We start from the raw sequence: 23813 nt of genomic DNA on the forward strand, positions 1-23813 counted from the left end.
CCTACTTAGTCATAATGGTTCTAACCTTTTTTTAAATATAAAAAAAAATTAAGGGAATAAAGTTATAAACGGAACGGACCAAATCGATTAGAAACATAACAACCAGCAGAATATTTGATCAATGCAATACAAGAATCAATTTGACAGTCTTAGTCTGAATCGGAATTCAATCCAAAGGAACTATGACACAATACAGTCTGCAAATCACCAAGCTGTTATAAATAAAAAAAAAAAAAAGACTTGTTTACAATTCATTGGATGTTGAAACTGGGATCATTTTTTTTTTTAAAAACCCAATGAAGTGTTTTCTTATGACGGCCGAAGATTTCTGTTAATTATTTTTGTGAAATAATTTTATAACAAGAATGTGTCCATAGTATGAGGATACCCCACTCTTACTATCATTGTTCCTGTTCAATGGACCGTGAAATAGAGGTTACAACTTTAATTTGGCATAAAATTCGGAGAGATCATATCATAGGGAACATTCGTACTATGTTTCAAGTTGATTGGACTTCAACTTCATCAAAAACTACCTCGAACAAAAACTTTAACCAAAAACTTTGACCTGAACTTTTTATTTTCATGTTCTAATCTCAGTGGACCGTGACATTGGTGCCAAATTAAAAAAAAATTGAAAATGACAAAATCGTAAAATGTAGAACATGTGTATTAAGTTTCAAGTTAATTGGACTTCAATTTCAAACTTCATTGACCAAACACTTTAACCTGAGCCAGATAAACGAACGGATGGACAGACCAGAAAACATGATATTGACTATATATCGTAGGTGGGTCTTACAAACAATTACCAGTAATGAGTTGTCCATGTATCACTGGTATTAAGGAGATGATCGTAACGGTATATTTTAGTCAAATCTTTACAGTCATTTTTTCTCAAATGTAGCATGTTTTTGCCAATAGTTATTCCGCTGCAAGGTTTTTCTCTACCATAACATCATATTTGAATCGTAACTATGGACTGGAATTGTCTATGAAGCCCTTTAAAAATCGCCTTTGAAAAATTCGGGATGATAATCGTTTCTCTATGGCATTTTTCTTCTTTGATAATCGTAATTTCTTTATCGGATAATAGTAACCATGGTAACGGAAGTATTATAAATGTGTCTTTCAGCATTTCAAAGGTATTTTGTGTGTTAAAAATGTAAATTGTCGAGTTTAACGATGACATTGATGCATATAAAATAAATGAAGAAACTTACAGGTTTTAAATCTGAGACAAACTTACTTATGTATCTCTATTTATAACTGACAACAATATACATAACATTTTAAAAAATGGGTCATTTTCAAAAATTGTCGAATTTTGAAATTGAAAAATGTATTTTGACAGGATTTAAAAGTTACTTATTCAAACAACCCTCTACATAAGCAAATCGAAACAAACAGTACTTTAAGAACAACATATTAAAAGATGCAATCTTAATAATGACATACAGGAATATCTTTTTTGATAGGTGGTACATTATTTTGTCTCTCCTGTAACCGTTTGTATAAAGTAAATTTGGGTTATTAAGAAAAGGTTTAGATTAAATTTTAAACTTGATTTACGTAGCAAATTAGATGGTTTTATGCCTCTAAAAAATTGTTTTCAAAGGTTGTAAAAATTACCACCAGTAACGCAAGTCTAAGGTAGCAATTCATATTGTTCGGCATTTTTTCTCTCTTTCTAATAAATCCAACATCAAGTAAATCCCTCATAAGTTAGTTTACTTTTCTGTTTGTTTCATTGGTAACAGGAATGTACGTTTATAATGTATCACTATAAAAAAAGTCTACCCTGTTACCTGTTTGTCTATCATGTTAACGATATTAGTATTGCACCTACAAATGCTTTATTGGGAAGGTTAAGACGTTATAACCATCGTAACGGGATAGACAATTTTTTTTCATTATTGAATGATGTTCTGAAACAACTACTCTATTTGATGAAGTGATTAAGGTTTTCTGTTTTGAATTTGGTTTCCAACACGTTATTGCACGTTTTACAAGTATACTGGTGGCGTAATTAATCAAAGTTGTTGGTATCAGCATAGACATGGAAAAAAAGTACCTTTTTTCACTAAACGTCTGTAAATTTCTTTTCTCTACACTGCCGTTCAAGAAACGTGGCGTTTTAAATGTAAGGGTTATTTTGCACTTTTGAAATCAACAATGACTGATTCAATATTCATAAGGAAAACAATTTATCGGCTGATTTAAGTAGCAGTAAAAGGATGAACATGATTTCATGTAAGCTGATTGAATTAAGTTTGTAGATAATATGCTACATACAATGATAAAGAAGCTACGATTTTTTTTACCTTATTTTGTTTGATAATAAAAACAGTACTATAAATATAATTGGTGTGTTGCTCTCCGTTGTAGTTTGTATCCCGGATTTGTTTTCTTTTAATCGATTTATGACTTTTGAACAGCGGTATATATATGAAAAAGAAGATGTGGTTTAATTGACTGACTATGCGGTATGGGCTTTGCTTATTGTTAAAGGCCGTACTGTGACCTAAATTTGTTAATTTCTAAGTCATTTCGCTCTCTTGTGGAGAGTTTTCTAATTGTCAATTATACCACACTTTTTTATATATATATAACGCTGTTGAAAAGTCATAAATCTGTTAAGGAAAAAAAAATCCGAGATACAAACTACAACGAAGAGAAACACAACAACTAATAATACCTATAGCCAGGATGTGAAAAAACATCTGATTGATTTAAAGGTCATAGGGTCAAGTGAAAGTGGCAACACAATTACTAGATAATGAAATCATCATACTTATTCAGTACTAGGTTCTAGAATTGAGTAAAAATACGCCAGACACGCGTTTCATCTTCAAAACACTCATCAGTACTTCATCAAAGAAGAGCAAAAGCCAAATAAAATTCGAAGTGGAAGAGCGTTATGAGCCCTAAATTCCGAAAGGCAAATAAGAGCAAAGCATTTCTCTTCTAGAAAATATTACCTTTTAGTCAAATGTTTATCCTTCAATTAGCCTTAAATAAAGGCTCTTAGAAAAGAAAAACGATCGATTACGATTTGAAATTAGAAGGTCATCGTCTCAATATCATGTAAAATCCCTATAACCTTAATCAAACTAAGTCTTATACTAAATTGTCCCGACAAAGTTTATTGTTAGAATCCAAAGACACAATTTATGTCATTGATGATAATTTAGATAAATACATCTTTGGACATACAGCCGATTATAGACATACAATTAAAATCTGGGTTTCGTAAAGATTCCTTTAATTTTGATTTTGATTTCTATTAGGAATTTGTTTGAAAATATACGCATATCCTTATTGCTATAAGGTACAGCCCTTGGATGGTGAAAACTTCCCCAAAAATGTGTATGGTGTGTTGGTGTATGGCATTTGGTGCAATGGTGTAAGATGTATGGTGCTATGGTGTTTAGTGGTAAATATTAAGTTTCATGGTTTCTGTTTATAAAAAAATGTGTGTTGTTTTGTTTCACCACATTCCCAATAAAGATGGTCTAGCATGAGTTATTCTTTATGTGCGATAATCTGTAATTTGGTTGTTGTCTGTGGATTGTCGTATCACGTCTGGTCACTGGTATTTTAATTTTTATCATGGTTAACTTGTATTGGTGAACATATGACATGTCTTTCAATTCATTTGTCTCAATTGTTATCAAACATATGTACTGTGAGGTACTAATATTTTCACAACAAAAATGAGAAATTATGGCATTCTTAATGTAGTTTTATTAATGAAAACAAAATTATTAGTATTTATACTCTGTGTTATTACTTTATCAAATATGATAATTGCATTTGTTTAATCCTCATTCCCATGTTTGCCGCTGTAACATCCCATCTCTTCATTATACGGCGTTGATATATAATGATGATAGTTGACCCATCGTCTTCACCCACTATGGACTTAATTTCATTTAAACATATACTGACACTTTACTTGCTACAATGCGGTTATAAGAAAGATAACTGGAATTGATATTGTAAACATGTTTTGATCTATTTCTTAATTTAATTCTTACATACTTTTGATTTTTTAACCCTGTATGCTAACATTGCCCATGTGAAATTTTAAAATTGTTTGTATAAATATTCAACGACAAAAACATGCGACGTATAGAATTTTCTGACGTCATACACGCGAATCAAAGAATGTGTTTGTAGATAGATGTTTTTGTGTTCTGTTAAACTGTTCCTTCTAAAATTGTCACACGATGATGACTGCTGTACCCATATTTTGACTATTTTATTTATTATGTCTGTTTAGATCACACATCATTGTAAATATAAAGGAAGTTGATGAGAATGTCAACAAAGTGAGATGTTCAGCGCTATAAAATAAGTTTAATCCACCATTTTCTACATTTGAAAATGCCTGTACCAAGTCAGGAATATGACAGTTCTAGTCCATTCGTTTTTATGTGTTTTGTCATTTGATTTTGTCACGTGATTAGGGACTCTCCGAATAGATTTCCTTTTGATTTCAGTATTTTTGTGATTTTACTTTTCACAATGACGAACTGATTGGCTTTTACCATATGTCTAAGTTTCAACTTACAAGACACCTGCAATTCTAGTTTTTGATTTCATTCAAAGTATTTATGTATAAAAAAGGCAATGTGCCTTATTTGTGAGTATCTTTAGGTAAAAGATAAGCTGGAATGCGAAGAAAAACTCGTGAATAATAGCATTGCACAATGTTTTGCTTAAAAAATGCAACCTTTATTTATGTGAATTTTAAAAAAAAACAAAAAAAAACATAATCAAAATGTAATAACTAATGCTGTATCGAGTCTTCCGCACGTCTCTTAAATTTAAATGTCATCTTCCATGTGGCTGTACTCTACAGAATCATCAACAACAACGGGTTTGTCTCTATCTGGTTCATGGGTTAGATCGTAGTTACTCTCGTCTTCTATTCCTTTTCCTTGCATTGTGTCATAATAACTTTCATTCGTACTCTGATTCTGACTTAATCGATGGTGATTTGTGTGATCGTATGTTTCATCAATATCAGGTTGTCCGGGTGTACGTTTTCTACTTTGTTCCTGATTTGTTGGTGACTTTCGTGGCTTGTTTACAGTAGCATATATTACTTCTTTGCTTGAATCCATCGGTAAATGACCTGTATTTGATCCTCGTTTTCGTAATCTATCAATTAAATGGAATAACACAAGGAAATTACATTATAACATGAATAACTTTTGAGACTTAACAAAGGCATTTAGTATATGCAATGTATGATATTCTATTGAAATAATAAAATAATGAAGTTATTAAATTAAACACTTGATATTCCGGCAAATTCAATCAATTGAGCAGATGCCAAAAACCATACATGTACTATAAATTCAGATTTGTCCCATACCTTATATTGTTAAATATTGATGTTAAATGGTTACTTGTTGATGAATATGTTACGCGCTTATGAAACTGGCATTCTAACAACAAGGGTATTAGTTGTGCTATTGTTTTTTCTTCTTTCATTATTTAATATTTGTGCTATTAAATATTTTTTTTTATGTTATATAATTATCATATTTAATTTGATCAATATGTAAATAAAATTTAATTCGAATGATACAGACAAATAAGTGTACATGTACCTCATATAAAGAACGATGATCACGGCAGTAACTACAACTGTCAAAACTGATACGATAACCAGCAATGTTACCAGTAATTCTGTTACAAACAAATTGTTTAAAAGTTACAATAAGTACAAAACTATTGTCATTTAATTTTTTCAACAAAAGATTGCTCTCGTATGCAGGTATTTTTGTTGTCAAATTGTTTTCCATCTTTTAAAAGATTCTATTAGATATTTTTGAATTGGACTTTTTATGGTATTTGTATTTTACAACATGTTAAAAGTATTAATAAATGGAAATATTTATAGCTGTAAAACAGTTAAAAGCATACAACTTATAATGCAAATTGAGTTAAAATAATGAACTAACACGTTTGTTCCCTAATTACATGTATCTTACCATTGTTAACGGCTTCAGTTCCTAAACATAGAGCAGGTAAACGTGTTTTACAAGGTCTAGGATATTGTATGATTTTACCATTTTTTTGTACTTGTACTGCCATGCAAAATTCTGGATCTTTGAAAACAGAAAACTCATTAAAAAATATTTTGAGTGCTCATTATAATACAATGTAAGTACAACATTTATTAGTAAATATTTATGTTTTCCGAAATATTAAACAAGTAATTTGTTTTGTAAATGATAATACAATGTATGTTTAAAAAGAGAATGCGCATACTTCAATAAGTCAGCAACCCAAGGACACAACTAATTAACAACGGCAATAACCGCATATAGACGGTAAACTTGACGTTTCAACAACAGACACTGTCAATACAATATGTTAAGTTATAAATCCCCCTAGTATATAAAAGTGGAGAGTACATTATATTAAAAGTATGATATAAACACTACTGTCCTTAAATGACAAAACACATTCATGTAGTTCATTAAACATCTGATAAAATATAAGAATATGTATATGTTTTTTAAATACATTTCACTTCTAAATATTGATCAGTAGGAAAATGCATTTAAGAACATACAATGAAACAGTCAGTAAAAGAAACTATTTAACGCAAACATAATACAATATTGACAAACTATAATACCGTATTAAAGAATGTGCATAATTACATGTGGTCAGCGAAATTTAATCGAAGAATTGTGCTTTCATTTCTTTGATAACGCATTACTTATGACTTTACCTTAATGAAAAACTTTCAAGTGTTCGCATTTCAGTTAATGATTCTTAATACATAGGTTCGACTATTCATTTTAAATAATTGAAAAAAAATACCCCTGGTTTAAAATCATCATCATAAAGTAAATCTGGAAAGCAAATTGTATGACTTCCTACTAACGTATACTTACTTCTCCTTGCTGTAACGTGCTTGACAAATCGCCTAGTATTTGCTAACCAGTAACTAACATTGGTGTCAAGTGGCGAGTCATCGAGTATTTGACTACGCCGAGCTAGAATCGTTGATTCACATTCCATGAATGATTCAATCCAAGTTTTTTTTCTTTTTTTCTGCGCATAGAAATAGTTTTTGTAAATATCTAGAAAACAAACATCAATTTGGTTTAGATGGATGCATAGTGTTAGCAACTTTTCTTTTATTACGTAATGAATGAAAGGGAATGCGCCCGATATGTAAACGAAAAGGATGTCAATATAAAAAAAAAAAAAAATTGTAAAAATAAAAGTATCGTAATAATGTCAATGACATGTGAATTGTATAATGGTTATCATATTGAAGAAATAAAAATAAGTCTCACTTGTGTTTATAATTATGCAGAGTTGTTCAATATCTTACTAGCTCTTTCAGTAGCCAGTGAATACAAAATTTATGCCTTTTTAGTAAAATTCTAATTATAGAAGGACGTCCTACATAATACCCTTTTTTTGGAAATTAATAGTTGAAATATTCAGATATGTTTTACTTACCGTTTAAACATATAGCAAACAGTTCTGTCAAACAATCTAGTGCGATATAACTCAAAAAAGAACCTCGGTTCGTTACAGATAAACACTCTCCAACAGTTTGCGTTGCAATGTTAACTAAAAAGGTGTTTATATTAGTTTTGTAACATGTTTCAATGCATCTTTATATCTCAGTATGTCTAGTATAAAATCCTTTCACATATAGTTTGCCACTTTATATTTTTAAAGAACATTAACCCGGTTAACATATCATACACAATCTAGTATTTCCTGAACCTTGTTCATACTTGGACAGAAATGACGTTATTGAATATTCGCATTGCTTTGATTTTTTCGCATTAGAAGGTTAAACATACTGATAATAAGAAAAGAAGGACGGAAGATACCAGAGGGACATTCAAACTCATAAATCGAAAATAAATTGACAACAAATGTTTAAAAATGAAACATAGGAAACTAACAAATAAGCAACACGAACCCCACCAAAAAGTAGGGGTGATCTCAGGTGCTTCGGAAGGTTAAACAGATTTTGCTCCACAGAAGTGTCTATCGACGTTATGTTTTAAGTTTACTCTGACTTATAAATTGCAGGAGCAATATTAAAAATAACGATAAAAAATCAACATAAAAATAAACTTATCATAGAAACCAGGACAACATTTTGTTAATACGCCAGACGCGCGATTCGTCTACAAAAGACTCATCAGTGACGCTCGAATCCAAAAAAAGTTGAAAAGGCCAAATAAAATTACATCAATTTTCTTATAGAACCAAAACATAACAAATGTATAAAATGGATTTGTTATTTTCTTCCTTATCTGTGAATATATTGGTGCAGGGTAAGGTATATATATTAAGCTAGCGACAGCGATATAAATGTAAATTAAAGAATAAGCATCTAAATTACCTGCTTCTGATTACTGTAAATTGGATATTTACAAAGTAAATAAGGACAACACAATTTCTCTTCATACATGATGTGCATTTTTTTTCATAATAGTGTATTTGATTTTTTTGAGTTGATTTGTTAGGTATACTAAGACCTTCAATGACTAGTTACAATGTATGAGGATATCAACTACAAGTTTGTGGTCAATTTGATACCAACTATTGACACAAAATCATTTCAATTCCCAATTTTATGATCTGAATTTGATACCCCTATAATAAAACAAACTTGGTTACAGCTTTCACGCTTCGTTATGAGGCCAAATATATAACGATTTTTTTACTCGATACAAGCACAGACGCTCTAACAAAATTTGTCGTTTTCTATGAATAGATATAGGAAGATGTGGTGTGAATGTTCTTAAACCTAAACTATTGGTAGACATAGAGAGGATTGCAAAGCAGATGTTAAAACAATTCTTACCATGAATTTATGAAAACTTAAACAAATGTTTTTACCAACGGAAATGATAACGAACGGACGGACAGACGTGTTCAAGCGGATAATAGTTCTACTCCTGACTCCTGCAAGTCGGTAAAGAATGGATGTATCACAAAATATATTAACAATAAACATTCGTAAAGGGTTTTGAGGATCGATGTTTTTCGTCTTCTAATTTTTATGTAACAATGTAGTGTTGACAGCAGCAGGCAATGTCTATTAAGAGTGAAGTACAACAAACAGGATATTTTTTTGTGAAAAAAAGAAATGCCTTTCTTACGATGTTATTTCATGATATTGAAGAAGGTCAGGTCCTAAAATCACAGAATTGCATACACATATATGACATTTAATGGTGTTTAAGTTTATCTAGATCTATAAACAAAGTACTGAAAATTTTGGTAAACAATATTTTTAATTTGTTGCTTATCTTTTCCTCCTTAAAATTTCTACAAAAGTTTCTTAGAGCTTATTAGATGGGTGTTAGTGATGTCTTTATAATGTCAATCTCAGCTTGTATATTATTGTAATTGAAATAAACGAATTATCGGTCACATACGAAAAAAAGAAACAAATTGGTTCACAATTTTATTTTACTCTGTCTGAATATTTTCATAAAAACCTTCTATAACAGCATGGAAGTAAATATTACTTCCATGATAACAGTTATCTTCAATATTTACCAATTTTGACAACCTTAACCAGATATGTCAAAAAATATGTAACCACACATTGAACCTTAACAAAATGTTGTACATATATTAAATACCTTTTTTGTAAACGGCGAAGTGTTGCGTGGAGATAACAGTGTCTTCTGATGCGCAAAATGCTCGTCCGTCTTTGAGACATGTGACTAATAAATCATATCTACATTCACTATTTACGCTTAAACTATTCAGTGTAATATTTAGTAAACAAGCACATCGCTTTACCTGGAAATAAAATCAATGCCAATTTGAACAAATTATGCCATTTTTCATTCTAAATCTGTGACTAAACGTTGATCTAGTGAAATCTCATTCGTTGGAGTGTGTATAATTTGTTTTTCTTTTGTATTAAGATTTCCCCTTGTAAATAAACTCATCATAGATACCACGACTAAATTTAGTATATACGCTAGACGCGTATCGTCTACAAAAGACTCATCAGTGACGCTCGAATTCGAAAAGGTTAAAAGGCCAAATAAAGTACGAAGTTGAAGAGCATTGAGAACCAAAATTCCTAAAAGTATTGCTAAATAAAGCTAAGGTAATCTATGCCTGAGGTAGAAAAGCCTTAGTATTTCAAAAAATTAAAACAATTGTAAACAGTTATAAATATAACCATATCAATGACAATTCATGTCAGCACAAAAAGTGCAACGTCTGTTTCATTCTGAAGCAAACTACAGTACACCAAACATATTAGCACAGCAGCCTCTCTATCCCAAATCGGGTCTTTCGTCAGTGATAGTCTATTATTGTTATTTTCAAAGATGTATTGTTATTTTAGTCTTAACAGGGGCGTACCGAATATTTAACCGATGCAAATTCATATACCCCAAAGCACAGCCGAAAGATGGATTCATTTAAAACACAAAAATGTGTTTCTATTTTTAAATATTTTTCTTTTTTATGCTTGCGGTCTTGCTCCATTTTTGATTTTACAATAACATATTATATAGAAAATTTTCCTTCAAGCTTGTCTTCGAAAAGAAACTGAAGGAAATGAGGTTTTTTGTTTTGGTTTGGTTATCTAGTTTTTGAACGTTCACTACAACTTCACTTCAGCGAGCGGATGGCAGAACAAGACAGAGAAAGGTGCAAAAACAGAGCGTCATTCCAAAAGAAGCGAAATTGAAAAATGAAGACAAACCAATGGAGTAATAAAACCAAACAATAGTAAACTTTTCAATTTGACCTAAGACAAACAAGAAACACGGACCACAAACAAAAGTCCGGTTAAAGAAGTTTACTTCAGATCAAATGCAAACTTTTATAAAAACTCGTCGATCCCTACATTTTGCAAAAAAAACACGAAGTTAAAGTCTTCGGAAAATCTGCAAAATGAATATCCAATACGAATCTACCAAAGCGGGTACATATGCTCTTTGTATTTTAATACAGTATGCATAATTTTGAAGTTCTAGAACACATGTCGGGGTAGGCAGGATGATTTGACCAAATGGATAGTTCCCAAGCTTATCTGAATGTTAAACCGCCAACCACACTCACACATGCCCGACTTTTGACAATAAAACAGTTATGCATTTTGTGCAACCCGCTCAAATAAAAAGATCGATCTTCAGGTACCACACACCCCTCATAAATTTAGGGAAAATGTTCGCCAAAGAAAAAAATACCAATTAGTACAAAACAATGTTTACATAACATTAAGTTGTATGCATAAGGATGTACTCAGGAGTTTTTTGTTATTATAATCTCTACCCTTATATCGCGGCTTGCTATCTCTCCTTTCTTTTACTGTTATACGCTTGCCTCAGTCAGTGTTGCAGTTTTTAGAAAACAATGCTTTTGTTTTTCTTTTCGGAATAAATGTTATTGGTTCTATAGGAATATTTATAATGAAATAGTTGATGTTAATATTTCATATAGTTCTTTGAAACGATATTTAAACTCAAAGTATATCTTCAAAACATTATAAATGTGAAATCGTTAGAAAACTGCCGGTAAAATCTTTTACATTTTGTATTCTTAGAAAAATAATGTATTCAAATACCTGGAAAACAATGACGGGGATCCTAATTCATCAAACAAAATACTTATAATAACAGTCGCTCAATTGTAATCGTTCATTCGGCTCAAAGCATTGTGTGAATTATAATGATATATATTAAGTTAAACATTAACAGTAATATGAGCTGATTTCATAATGTTGGTTTAGGATTTTTGTTTTTTTTGTTAAAAATATAACTTTCTTAAAGTTTTTTTAATTACATAGATAAGAACCATTTAAATTTGGCAAACAAGGGCTTCTCAAATTAAAAAGAAAAATTGAAAATCCAGAAAGAATTCAATAACTTGAACAGGCATTTGATTACACAAAACAGGTAAAGTATTTGAATTTTAGTATATATGTGTAGTTACTCTGTAAATTTGCAGTGATCTGAATGAGCAGCTGCACGGGTACTTTATTACACACACTAGTCATCACACTTTGAAAATAAAGAAATAAGAGGAAGATATTAAACTATTGCTTAGAAGCAGAAACACAACTTCAATATTATGCCATCTTTATCGAAGTTTCAGGAATCTAAGTTTTACCTTTTAAAATTTGTCTAATCAAGGCATTGGTTATACAGATTTGATAGTCTTTTGATTGATTGATTGATTGATTGTTGGTTGCTTTACGCCGCATAAGCACAAAAAGGCCAAGATAGTCATTTGTATTTTTTGCTCAAATGTTTTACTTAGAAGATGGACCAAGTAAAAAATTGTCAAAACCTTCTAATAATTGAAAATTAAAGTAAGCACTGACAATATTGGTTCACATTTCAAGTAAATCCATTAAATCAACGATTATTAATTAAAAGTGAAAAACAGAAACTGGTCAATAGACTAAAAGACGAATAAAAACCTACACTATTGTTCCCTGAATGAAAACCTACACTATTGTTCCCTGAATAAAGAAACAACTTATATATATATTACCTGTAAACCGATGAAGAAAGAACCCTGACATGTCTCTAAGCAATCCGATAGCGAAGTCCCGTTGATAAATATTTTCTCAGTAGCAATTTTCAAATGTTTAACGTCAAAACATCCTACAACATTGTTTAATGTCCCATTAAATATTTGCTGGACATCGTATTTATACGTTGGACATTTTTTTTTTTAGCTTGAATGTATATATTCATATCACATGGAACACTGGTAATATTTTGCTTTGTTTTTGAAGACTTGATATGCAAAATTGAGACCTTTCCCTTCAATTAATTATCAATGAATGTATAAATATCATAATTAAAATAACCTAGTCTACATAAGACTCATCAGTTACGCTCAAATCAAAATAGTTATAAAGCCAAACAAACAACTTACAACGACCATGTTTTAGCAGGACCCGATATACGTTTTGCAAGGGATGTATTGCCGCGACTTTCCCGAGTAGAAAAATAACAGAAATTCAATTGTAGAGAGTTGAACCTTGGATCTTGTCTAATTTATCACGAAAAGATCGGAAAAGTTTATCACCACGAAGGTGGTTACAATAATTTCACGCGAGATAACGTATGTCCGCATGATCTATGCTTAATTTATTTTACCTAAATACTCAACCCACGTAGAGTAAGTTCCGGTTACATCGACCCAGCTCAAACCTTTATACGAGGAAGATATATTCTGAGCTTCTTCAAGAGAAGCCATTTGACAATATTCCTTTCCCTCCAGCCAACTGAATGTATGAGAAGATAAGTATGTTGATACGATTCTTCCTGAAATTATAACATCATAATGATAATGTGTCTTTGACTATTATTTATAACTTATTATATTTGATTACTCTGATATGCGTTGTTAAGTACATTTACCACACTGGTACATCTTTTTCTGAAGGAGTAGATTCGGTAAGTGCCGATTTTAGCCTAAAATTATAGGATCATCTAACGAAAGATTTTGAACACTTTTAAACACTTAAATGTCTATTTCAATTGATTCGATTAGTTTTTTAGATTCAAACTAATTTAGTCATAAAAAAAGCTCCGATTCAAGCTAAAATATGACAAATCTATCAAATGTTCCCAAAAAATGTCATTTTTCAGATGTTTTTTGCCAAAAATGAATGTTGCCGCTTCAGTGTTCATCCTCGAGCTGTATATATATTAAGTATTATCATCAATTACATTTAAATATTATGAACAAACACGAATGCGGCAACTTTCATTCAAGACAGAAACCGTCTAAAATTTAGCTAAAATGCTAAATTGTGAAGATTTCAGTAATTTAGCCTGACTTAATGGTGCTAGTATCCGATATATGTGCATTGTATTGAGAGAGAAAAACAGCCCATATTTATGTACAGAAACATTCTACTTTCCAATATATAGCTAAAAGATTACATTTTCACAATTTTGTAAATATACTATATTTTTGAGCTTAAAAAGGGTCTTACCGAACCTACTCCTTTATATTAAGGAGGTACTAAATACATTGTCTGAATTACATTTAGCTCGTTTAATTTTCATTAAATTGTGACAAAATATCTACTTTGACGATTTGACAAAAGCATAAAAATTTCAAAACAAAATTTATCTTATTCTTAACACACGTATCTCCCTGTAGTGTTTTGTTCATTCGAATGACGTACACATATATGACGCCATTATAAAAAAAAAAGGTCTTTCAAACCTTTCAGGTCAATCGAGTTTAACAATCTCATTCATATATTATATGGTTGGTATTTAGAAAACACATGACATAGGCAACATCATTGTCTTCATACTATGCTACAACTTAATAAATCCCAGATAAGATGTGCATTTAGTAATTAAAACATTTTACATAATGAACAGTCCAACTTACTCCTATCTTAAGGGTCGGAATGAGGATTTTTTAACGGTACATATAGCGGAGCAACTCCATACAAATGAAAAAAATAAAATAGTTAGACTACTTTGCACTATGATTTTAGATTCATCTCCCTCGGCGCATATTCTTGAGCGTAAGAAAAGCAATTTCTATATACTCAATAATCGGTTCAAAAACTCACGGATCGTATGTTGTTTTGTTATTCAAGCTTAAAGGAAAGCTAAATTCATTTTATTGTAAGGTCACGAATGTATAGAAAATTCAAATTCAAAACAGAAAACAATTAAAGGCTTTACGAGTGTCCTAAGATGATTGTAAGTCGATCCTAAAATTGTTCTCATGATATGACTTAGGGCGAATCTTATGATACTTTTAAGAACACCACCCCATATCTTTTAGTCAGTTCCAGTTATGTCCGGCAATTTACGCGTTCGTTGAATGGCAACAGACAATGAAATACGTCAAACCAATATTACTCAGAACTATTAATACTGATTATATGTATATATATATATATATTTTACCACATCTATTATAAAATATGGCACATACATTTTATCTTTTGAATGTGTATATATTACGTATCTATATGTAAGTTTTGAACAAAAAGTTTGATTTTTCAATATATTTTTTGAATATTGAAACGTTTGACGTGCAATAGAATACCATACATTAGTCCGTATAGGTGTTAAAATGAAAATAAAATGTCGATAGTTTCTATATTAATTTACATAAATCAAATATTATAAAAGGTGACTATGTGCGTTTATTCCCGCCAATGTTCCGATACTATTGAGAGTGTCCAGTTTAGTGCCAATGTGCTTACTATTTAATGAGATAACTAGACATCTGCTGTCGGTTTGATCAAATAAAGAAATAGTACAAACGACTTATGTTTATATTCTTGCATATCTTATTTCCAAGTTACAAAACGTGCTCCTTAAATTGCTTAAACATACAATATATATTTCCATGATCAATATTTTTGTTTAAATGCATAGTTTGTGGCAGATACTGTGTACCACAAATGAGAAAAAGAAAAGTAGATGACAACAATTTACCTTCTGAATGTGCAATCCATGCAAATAATGAAGCAGCAAAATAGAGAAAGTTTCGGTAATAACTCATTCTACCAACTATCCAAATTCACATTATATATATACAATGAATGTATTTACGACCACCGTCCGGAAATTATGTTGACACATGAAGATCTTAAATGTCTGATAACTTATTTCCGCAATTTTACATTGCACTTGAAATTGTATTAAAAGGCAAGTGGATTGTATTTAGTTTAAACATATTACTCTGTATTATATACATCGCACTTGTCATATTCGTGTGCTAGTGACCTAATACGGGTCAGTAAATTCCATATGGGTTGAAAAATGAGTCCCATGTGGAATTTAATGACACTATATATATCGCATCAATTCAGCTCAGGCATAGATTACCTTAGCTGGATTTTGCAAAACTTTTAGGAATTTTGGTCCTCAGTGCTCTTCAACTTCGTACTTTATTTGGTCTTTTCAACTTTTTTTAGATTCGAGCGTCACTGATGAGTCTTTTGTAGACGAAACGCGCGTCTGGCGTATAAACAAAATTTAGTCTTGGTATATATGATGAGTTTATTCACTAGCACACTGTGTACCGAATTTATCTTACAGAATATCGTTACATGTGGTATTTAGACAAGTTGCCTATCAAAGTGACCAATACTTTACTTTCTTTGGTCTTTGCAATACACGTATGTCAACAATAACATATTGTTAGCAATTAATTTTGTTTTTGTTCTGATTTCAATCACCCATCGATAATTTTCTCGACTGTTGAAACAATTCAGATTGCTCCTTTAACGCCGTGTTGTTTTTAAAAGGGATGCAACACTACTAATAACCTTGGAATTTAGCATGATCTATATGGAATAAAAACAGAAATTATCTTTGCTTCCAAAATTAAATATTTGACAAAAATACAGTTTTTCCTGTCTAGTACTATATAAGTACAAATTGAAAATACAGTTAACATATAAAATAAAAACCATCAAAGGAATAAAATCAATCAAATTTCGTTTTTTTCTGTTACATTTGTGTAACAAGCTTCAGTAACCATGTCATCTCACGTTTCAAAAGTATCTTATATAAAGACCAAATATTAATTTAAAAGAAAAAATATATACGCAGAACTAAAAAAATACTCAATAAAATGCCAAGTTAATTTTGATGAATTAAAAGCAATATTGTTCTTTCTTAATCTCTTTAAAAACGGAAGTGATGTACCATGTTTTGTGACGTACATGTATTACAAAGTCACTAAAAATTGTAAATTGTAGAATAATAAATCTAAGAATTGTAATAAAGAAAAAAAAAATCAATAAGCGACCGAACCCAAAAAACTTCCCAAAATGATTAGTGATGTCGATTTTAATTTTGCTATAGCTTTACTTTAATAATGGACGTAGTCATTCTTTTTATCTCATTGACCACTGACGATTAAATGCCATGAACTATATCATTTTCTACTTAATCGCATTTCCTATGCTGTTACATCATCAACAATGTCTAGCAACATCTATTGTCGCTTTCGTCAGAGGAGTTAAGTTATCAGGTTTATTTCTCATATGATTTGTTTTGCTCATTTAACCAGGAAAACACGATAGTTCATACATGAAGCACAATGTGATCGGACTTCACCAGTTTATCAATAATTGATAAGCAATTACAATTTACAATAAATTAAATCATAATCCTCCTTCTTTCAAACCTATATGTAACAAACATGCTTTAATAAGCAAAACTTTATTAAAAGACGCTATTAAAATTCTAGTTTTTAACAAGGATAGTCTTAATCAAGGATATTTTGACTTACCAAACCCCCAAAAAAGTTTAAAAGTAGAAGAAACACTTTTTGAAAATCTTAACACGGATAACATTAAATGGTTAACCTTAAACAAAAAAAACACTTTTTTTTTTATTTAAAAATGTGTAAACTAGGTCAATTGTATACTACAATTTCTCAATCTACTAAGTAGTTTTGAAGGATTACATATAAAAGCAGCGGACATGGCTTCTTCAATTTACATGTGTTTGATCTATTTCCGTGTTTCAACGAAACTGAAAACATATACACATTTAAATAGGGACATATTAGAAATGGGAACAAAAATTTCCTATGCTGTTTATTCAATCTTTTATGTTAGCATAGTTCTGCTACACATATTGATTATCAATTCAAAAGGTAAGTCAGTATATACATACATGTAGTTAAAGTGACAGACTAATTATAAGAATAAGGAAATCTTTCATATTTCCCAACGAGAAGGCTATCCATCGGAGTAAAAATGACAGGGATTAAATCAATTATAGATCACTGTTCGGCTTTTAACAATGCTGTGCATTTAAATGATAAAAACCATGCAACTGCAACATGTGTCCCATAGAAATTTCAACATATCTCTTTTTAATATAGGCAACAGTAGTATACTGTTGTTCAAAAGTCACAAATCGATAAGTATGTCCTAAAAGCATAACCATTTGGCCCCTACTCAGGGTCTGGGCACAGGGTACACATCGCTGATATCACAAATTATGATAATAAACTAACATGCATAATCATAGCTGTTTAGTGTAACCACTTGAAATGAATTCACTATTATTCTAATTTTATTCGTCGCGGTCTAATCTATATCCACCTTAAAAAGTACATGTAGGGACCAATTGTGTTTTGCAAACTGATGTGTCACCTATTATGATACAATTGCAATATTCTTGAACGTTGATGTATTTATAAATTTGAATTTTTACTTACTCACATATTCACTATTTTCTCACTTCAACCATTTTAAATTATTTTTCTCTCCCATGTGCAAAATTAATCAATTGTTTCTGCAATGGATGGTAGGTCTTAAAAATCAAGTCTGCGTTCACAACTTTTGGGGATTTGGATTTTTTTTTGTCGACAGAGGGTGTAAACAACTTATACTCTAATTTTACCCCATAACTGTTGTTTAAATTATTCACCTCTTCAATAAGAAATGAAATATATGTATGTATCTGAAATGCCAAAACAAGCATTTGCGAATTGCAAATCTATGTTCGTTAAGTTAATCGAAAAACTATCGTGTACATGTACAAAATGGACATATATGTAGTAACTCGCCATTCTGACCTACTGTCATCGATTGAGAAAAATGTATGTTTATGATTAAACACTTTTTTTATATATTTTTGTCATCTGGAGCACAGGAACTCGGTTATGTTAACTATTATAATTTTGTTGATCAATGTTTTTCAAATATTTTTTCGTGTTGCCTTTTTACTTATATTTTATAAGTAACGTTTTTTAACGTTGATATTACTATCTCTATGTTTTCTAGCAATGCGTAGTTTACTATCCATATCCGTATAGTGAAGGGATCTAAGTCGCAACTTTTAATAGCCTACTGTTATTTAGATAACAAATATATAAATCCCCCGGAGAAAGCAACGTAACTCACAAACGTGTCGTTTTTCAAAAACTTCTTTCTTTTTTTCTTCGTTAATTTCTCCGCACTTGAGCATTTTGGTAGTAAACTCTAAAATCCCTATGCTTAAAATATTTGAAATTCACATTAATATAAAAGAAAAGGTAGCAGACGGATATCGATGTATCGGTACGCAATTGAAAAATAACAAAACTTTAAGTGGTATTGAAAATTCGGTGTCAGTTTGCCTCAGTTCTGTCGGAATAAGCGCAAACACAACAATTGTGGCTTTTGGCAAATGTGTAAGTCAATAATGGGAACTTTATTTCGTATTCATTCAAATCTTTATTTCACCCTTGGTAATGCATCTTTTAATAGTTATCAAAGGTACAAGGTTTCTATAACTTGATACACCATACGCGCGTTTCGTCTACATAAGACTCATCGGTGACGCTCAGTTTAAAGCCGTTGTCAGTAATTGAACATACAAGTGAAACAAGGAATACACTTGGTAACCCCGTTTAGTTTACTAATTCGTTCACAGAATAATCATTCTTATCAGCTCAAACACATATTCAAATTACAAAAATGTACCTAGATTAATTGATAAACCGAGATTACAAGTTTAGCATGTGCTTGTCTGTCTTTTTAAGTTTATATAGTTTAGTTAATATCAGTATGAAAGATGGAGAAAGGAAATCCGACATGTGTCAAAGAGACAACAACACGGTCACAGAGCAGAAACAGACTAAAGCCACAAAAGGGTCTTCAAAACAGCGAGAAAATTCCAAACCCGAAGACGGGCTTCAGATGTCCTCTTAACAAAAAGGTGTACAAGTTCAGCGAAATTTGACGTAAAACGTAACTCTGAGACATTAAAATAAAGCGAAAAAAAAATCCTACATGACTTACAAAGGATTCTGACTTGGGACAGGCACAAAAAATGAGGCAGAGTCAAACATGTTTTATAGGATCTTAACCACACCTTGAACACTTAGATACACACTGAATGCTTATACATTAAAACAAGTTTACTTAATGCATTGCTTAATAAACCACATTCGAGTTATGTTCTTCTCCAAACAGCGTAGTCAATTATGCACCTTAACGTCTTCAATAACCAGCTAGAGCAGTTCGCTTGTGTGCATGCACTATTGGAGTTCACCGAGCGTTTTTGTAATGATAAACTAGAAAATATGTTTGTTCCGTAGGTACTTATTCAGAAAGCAATATATGAAAATTGAATTTGCCGAATAATTCGTACAATAAATAAACTCATCATAAATAGCAGGACTAAATTTAGTATATACGCCAGACGGGCGTTTCGTCTACAAAAGACTCATCAGTGACGCTCGAATCAAAAAAAGTTAAAAAGGCCAAATATAGTACGAAGGTGAAGAGCATTGAGGTCTAAAATTCCTAAAATTTATGCCAAATACAGCTAAGCATAATATTTTTTTTAAACTGGCTCAACATGGTAATAGAAAGACGGTGTCCTTATTGCTTTCTTATTGTTAGTTAAAAGTTAAAAAGTACCGGGCTAATAACATTAATACTCCATACGCGCGTCTGGTCTACACAAGACTCATTAGGGATGCACTGATCAAAATGTTTAGAAAGTCAAACAAAGTACAAAGTTGAAGAGCATTGAGGACCCAAAACTCCAAAAGGTAGTGCCAAATTCGTCTAGCCGTATTTGGCACAACTTTTGGGAATTTTGGGTCATCAATGCTCTTCAACTTTGTACAGATACTTGTTTGGCTTTATTACTATTTTGATCTGAGCGTCACTGATGAGTCTTATGTTGACGAAACACGCGTCTGGCGTATTAAATTATAATCCTGGTACATTTGATAACTAGTTAATATATGCCTGAGATATGAAAATACTTAGTATTTCGAATGGTTAATACAATGAACCTTTGCAAACAGTAATTTAAAAAAAATATCATTGATATCCATGTCAACATTGAAGAGCTGACTACTTGGCTGGTGATACTTTAAAGGATGAAAATAGTTATCAAAGGTACCAGGCTTGAAATTGAAGACGCCAGACGCGCGTTCCGTTCTACATAAGACTCATCAGTGACGCTGATCTCAATAGATAGAAAGACAAACAAGTACAAAGTTAAAGTTAAAGTTTACTATACAACTATTTCTTCACAAGAAAATGCCTGTTCCAAGTCGGGAATGTGAAAGTAGTTATTCATTCGTTTGATGTGTTTTGAGCTTTTGATTTTTCTTTTTGATTATAGACTTTCCGTTTTGAATTTTCCTCTGAGTTCGGTATTTTTGTTATTTTTAATTTTTTGTAACTTCGATAAACAAACAGTTTATAGAAAAGAAGAATATATTTGTAATTTTATAATTTATTTTTAGCTGAAATACCAACTGCATATTTCAAAAGACGTAAAAATACATGGAAAGAAGCAAGAAATAGCTGCAAGCTGATTGGTTTATTTGAGAAAATCCAGGTTTCTAATAACATGAATGGACAATATGGATGGGTAGATGCATCTGTAGAATATACACCTTGGGTTGAATATAAAAGTAAGTATGTCTATGAAACCTATAATGTGTATATGTTGATGATAGTACAGTTGCATCACTTGGTGTAGGATTGTTCTGCGCATCTTTTTTTTTTATTGTTTTCAACAATTGTTGCGTTATTTAGAAGTGATTTTTCTTAACGAAAGAACAAAACTGAAATTATGAAAAATGAAAACAGTTTTGTTAACCGTTATTCATAAAAAAAAAATCGTTATATCGGACGATCCTGCGAAATGTCATAGTTAATATACTGAAGAAACTCGATTACGAAAATTGAGGCGTCACAAATCCGGTCGAATATTTCATGATGTTGTCATTTCATGCTTTACTTGAATTTTAAATTTTGTCTATTTGTTCATTTGTACTTCAGAATGCTACCATGTCAAACAGGAAGACATAGCAATAACCACAGTGGTTAGATACGGAAATCAATTGCAGGACTGTTTGATATCTTGTCAAGCCTATGCATATATTGGTTTAAAGGTAGATTAATTTAATTTATTAGACATCGATATTCTATTTATATGTATAACTATTGTTAAAAGAATTTACCACAGAATTACAAAAAAAAACAGTACTCTCCAATAAAAATATCAACAAGTTGTTATAATGGAAAGGAACAAAAATAGTATTCAACAATTGTATCAATTCCATACATACAAGATAAACGAAAGGGATGATATACCAAAAGGACACAACATGCAAACTCGTTAAACGATATAAACTGACAATACCATGGAAAATATTAAAATAAAATAAGCCAACAAACAAACAATAGTACACAAAGCACAACAAAGAAAAACAATCAACGGAGCAACACTAACCCCACCAAGTCCTAGGGGTGATCTCAGGATCTCCGGATCAGCTAGCATGATCTGCTTCACATGTGGCATCCGTCGTGTTCATTACAGCACAAACCTGGTGATAAGTCTAATTCGGTAGGTTACATTCAAGGATAAGGTAACGAGATTGTATTTCGTTTTTGGGAAATCTATTGCGGGAATGTTTGCAATTTTGTGAAGCCTATACATATGTCGTGTTCTTGAGAAAAAGAATATAATATGTGAGATACAAATTAAATATTAGGAAACAGGAAATTATAGTATGTAAAATGCTAAACAAATGATACAATTTTAAATCTTTTTTTTTATGTAATTATGTTTTGTTTGTTTTTTTATTGTCATTTATAAAAATAAATGGGATACTGTTGTTTTGTTTCCTCTGTTGAGGCATATAATATAAATGTTTCATAACCGATGTTTCACATATGGCGTCTTTCTGCCATAAACATTTCATTTGAACTCCATCTGGAGAACTACTCAAATGGTTGAAATATTGAACTGTTATGTTATCCATTGTTGAAGCATATAATAGAAAGACCATAGCATGTCATTTTTCATATTGGATCTATTATCAGCCCTTGGTCAATATAAGCCCTCCAGCCTTCAGTACTTGGGCTGATAATACATCTGCTATGAAAAGTGCCATGTAATAATCTGATACTAATTTAGTATCTTACGCAAACAAGACGTTAATGACTAAGTTTATAATTCTATTTTATGTTTATGTTATGGAGTCGTATCTTGGGTAAACAAATTACTAACTCTGTTCTCGGGTTCCATTGGAGTTAACGCCACAACTTGTTAACAACAATAACATATTCATGAATAATTTAACAGTTTGGTGTTTTTAAAATACAAACATATTAAATTTCACATTATATCACACTTATTAATAGCGAACTACTATAACTTCAATACATTTTAGCAAAAAACTAGACCGATTATGTACAGGGCTTGTACAATCCGAGATGGCGGTATACCCTGAATCTACCTTAAATCAGACTAAAACAATAACAAATTGCACATAAAAATACTTGTGATAATACTATTAAGACAAAAAAAACCACTTTTTTTTTAAGATAAATGAAGCTATGACCCCTTTACTAAATATTATTTGTATGTTATGGTCAATTTTGTTTAAATTTTCAATATTTTTTATAGTTTTTGGCATAATTAACCTTGGCCAACATCCACGATCCAAAACGTTTTTATAATGATGAATTTTATATCAAAATTCGAATCGGTTTCTTACAAACAGTTTTGGATTGCAGGTGGCCAAGATTTTCTTAAAGCTTTTAAGTCTGAAATATTTTGACTACATTTCCAGAATGATCTCACTTGAGAATATTATGTACTTTTATGAAAACAATTGATTTATTTAGCTTAACAGCATCTGCATTAGGTCCATTTACGACTCAAACTTTGTCCTTTTTGGTGTTGTATGATAAAGTTGATATTTTGTGTTATAAGTGATTCTTGTCCTTTGTTTTGTCCACAATGAATGAAAACAATAACTATAAAGGTGTACAGGTAATATAGATTAAGACA

General features: G+C 31.0%; 2 protein-coding genes across 2 annotated transcripts; one reads left to right on the forward strand and one right to left on the reverse strand.

Annotated features, from left to right (window-relative positions):
• Positions 1 to 4714: 4714 nt before the first annotated feature.
• Positions 4715 to 15608, reverse strand: LOC134683036 (uncharacterized). The gene is made up of 9 exons (XM_063542056.1): positions 15474 to 15608; positions 13152 to 13319; positions 12538 to 12650; positions 9657 to 9819; positions 7501 to 7614; positions 6924 to 7112; positions 6009 to 6125; positions 5625 to 5703; positions 4715 to 5169 (listed from the first exon to the last, which is right to left on the reverse strand). The coding sequence occupies exons 1-9, from the start codon at positions 15538 to 15540 to the stop codon at positions 4833 to 4835; spliced, it is 1347 nt and encodes a 448-aa protein (XP_063398126.1). The 5' UTR covers positions 15541 to 15608; the 3' UTR covers positions 4715 to 4832.
• Positions 15609 to 17525: 1917 nt separating this feature from the next.
• Positions 17526 to 22915, forward strand: LOC134684693 (uncharacterized). Its single transcript, XM_063543998.1, has 4 exons — positions 17526 to 17649; positions 21253 to 21423; positions 21794 to 21906; positions 22841 to 22915. The coding sequence occupies exons 1-4, from the start codon at positions 17565 to 17567 to the stop codon at positions 22913 to 22915; spliced, it is 444 nt and encodes a 147-aa protein (XP_063400068.1). The 5' UTR covers positions 17526 to 17564.
• The last annotated feature ends 898 nt before the right edge of the window (positions 22916 to 23813 follow it).

The sequence above is a fragment of the Mytilus trossulus genome, chromosome 9 (assembly GCF_036588685.1).
Source record: "Mytilus trossulus isolate FHL-02 chromosome 9, PNRI_Mtr1.1.1.hap1, whole genome shotgun sequence".
NCBI lineage: Eukaryota > Metazoa > Mollusca > Bivalvia > Mytilida > Mytilidae > Mytilus > Mytilus trossulus.

Coding starts and splice junctions, on each gene's coding strand:
- LOC134683036 (XM_063542056.1), bottom strand. CDS start 15,540: ATGAGTTATTACCGAAACTTTCTCTATTTTGCTGCTTCATTATTTGCA. Junction 13,320..15,473: donor ATGGATTGCACATTCAGAAG/GTAAATTGTTGT, acceptor TTATAATTTCAG/GAAGAATCGTATCAACATAC. Junction 6,126..6,923: donor GCACGTTACAGCAAGGAGAA/GTAAGTATACGT, acceptor CTGTTTTCAAAG/ATCCAGAATTTTGCATGGCA.
- LOC134684693 (XM_063543998.1), top strand. CDS start 17,565: ATGGGAACAAAAATTTCCTATGCTGTTTATTCAATCTTTTATGTTAGC. Junction 21,424..21,793: donor ACCTTGGGTTGAATATAAAA/GTAAGTATGTCT, acceptor TTTGTACTTCAG/AATGCTACCATGTCAAACAG. Junction 21,907..22,840: donor ATGCATATATTGGTTTAAAG/GTAGATTAATTT, acceptor ATCTATTATCAG/CCCTTGGTCAATATAAGCCC.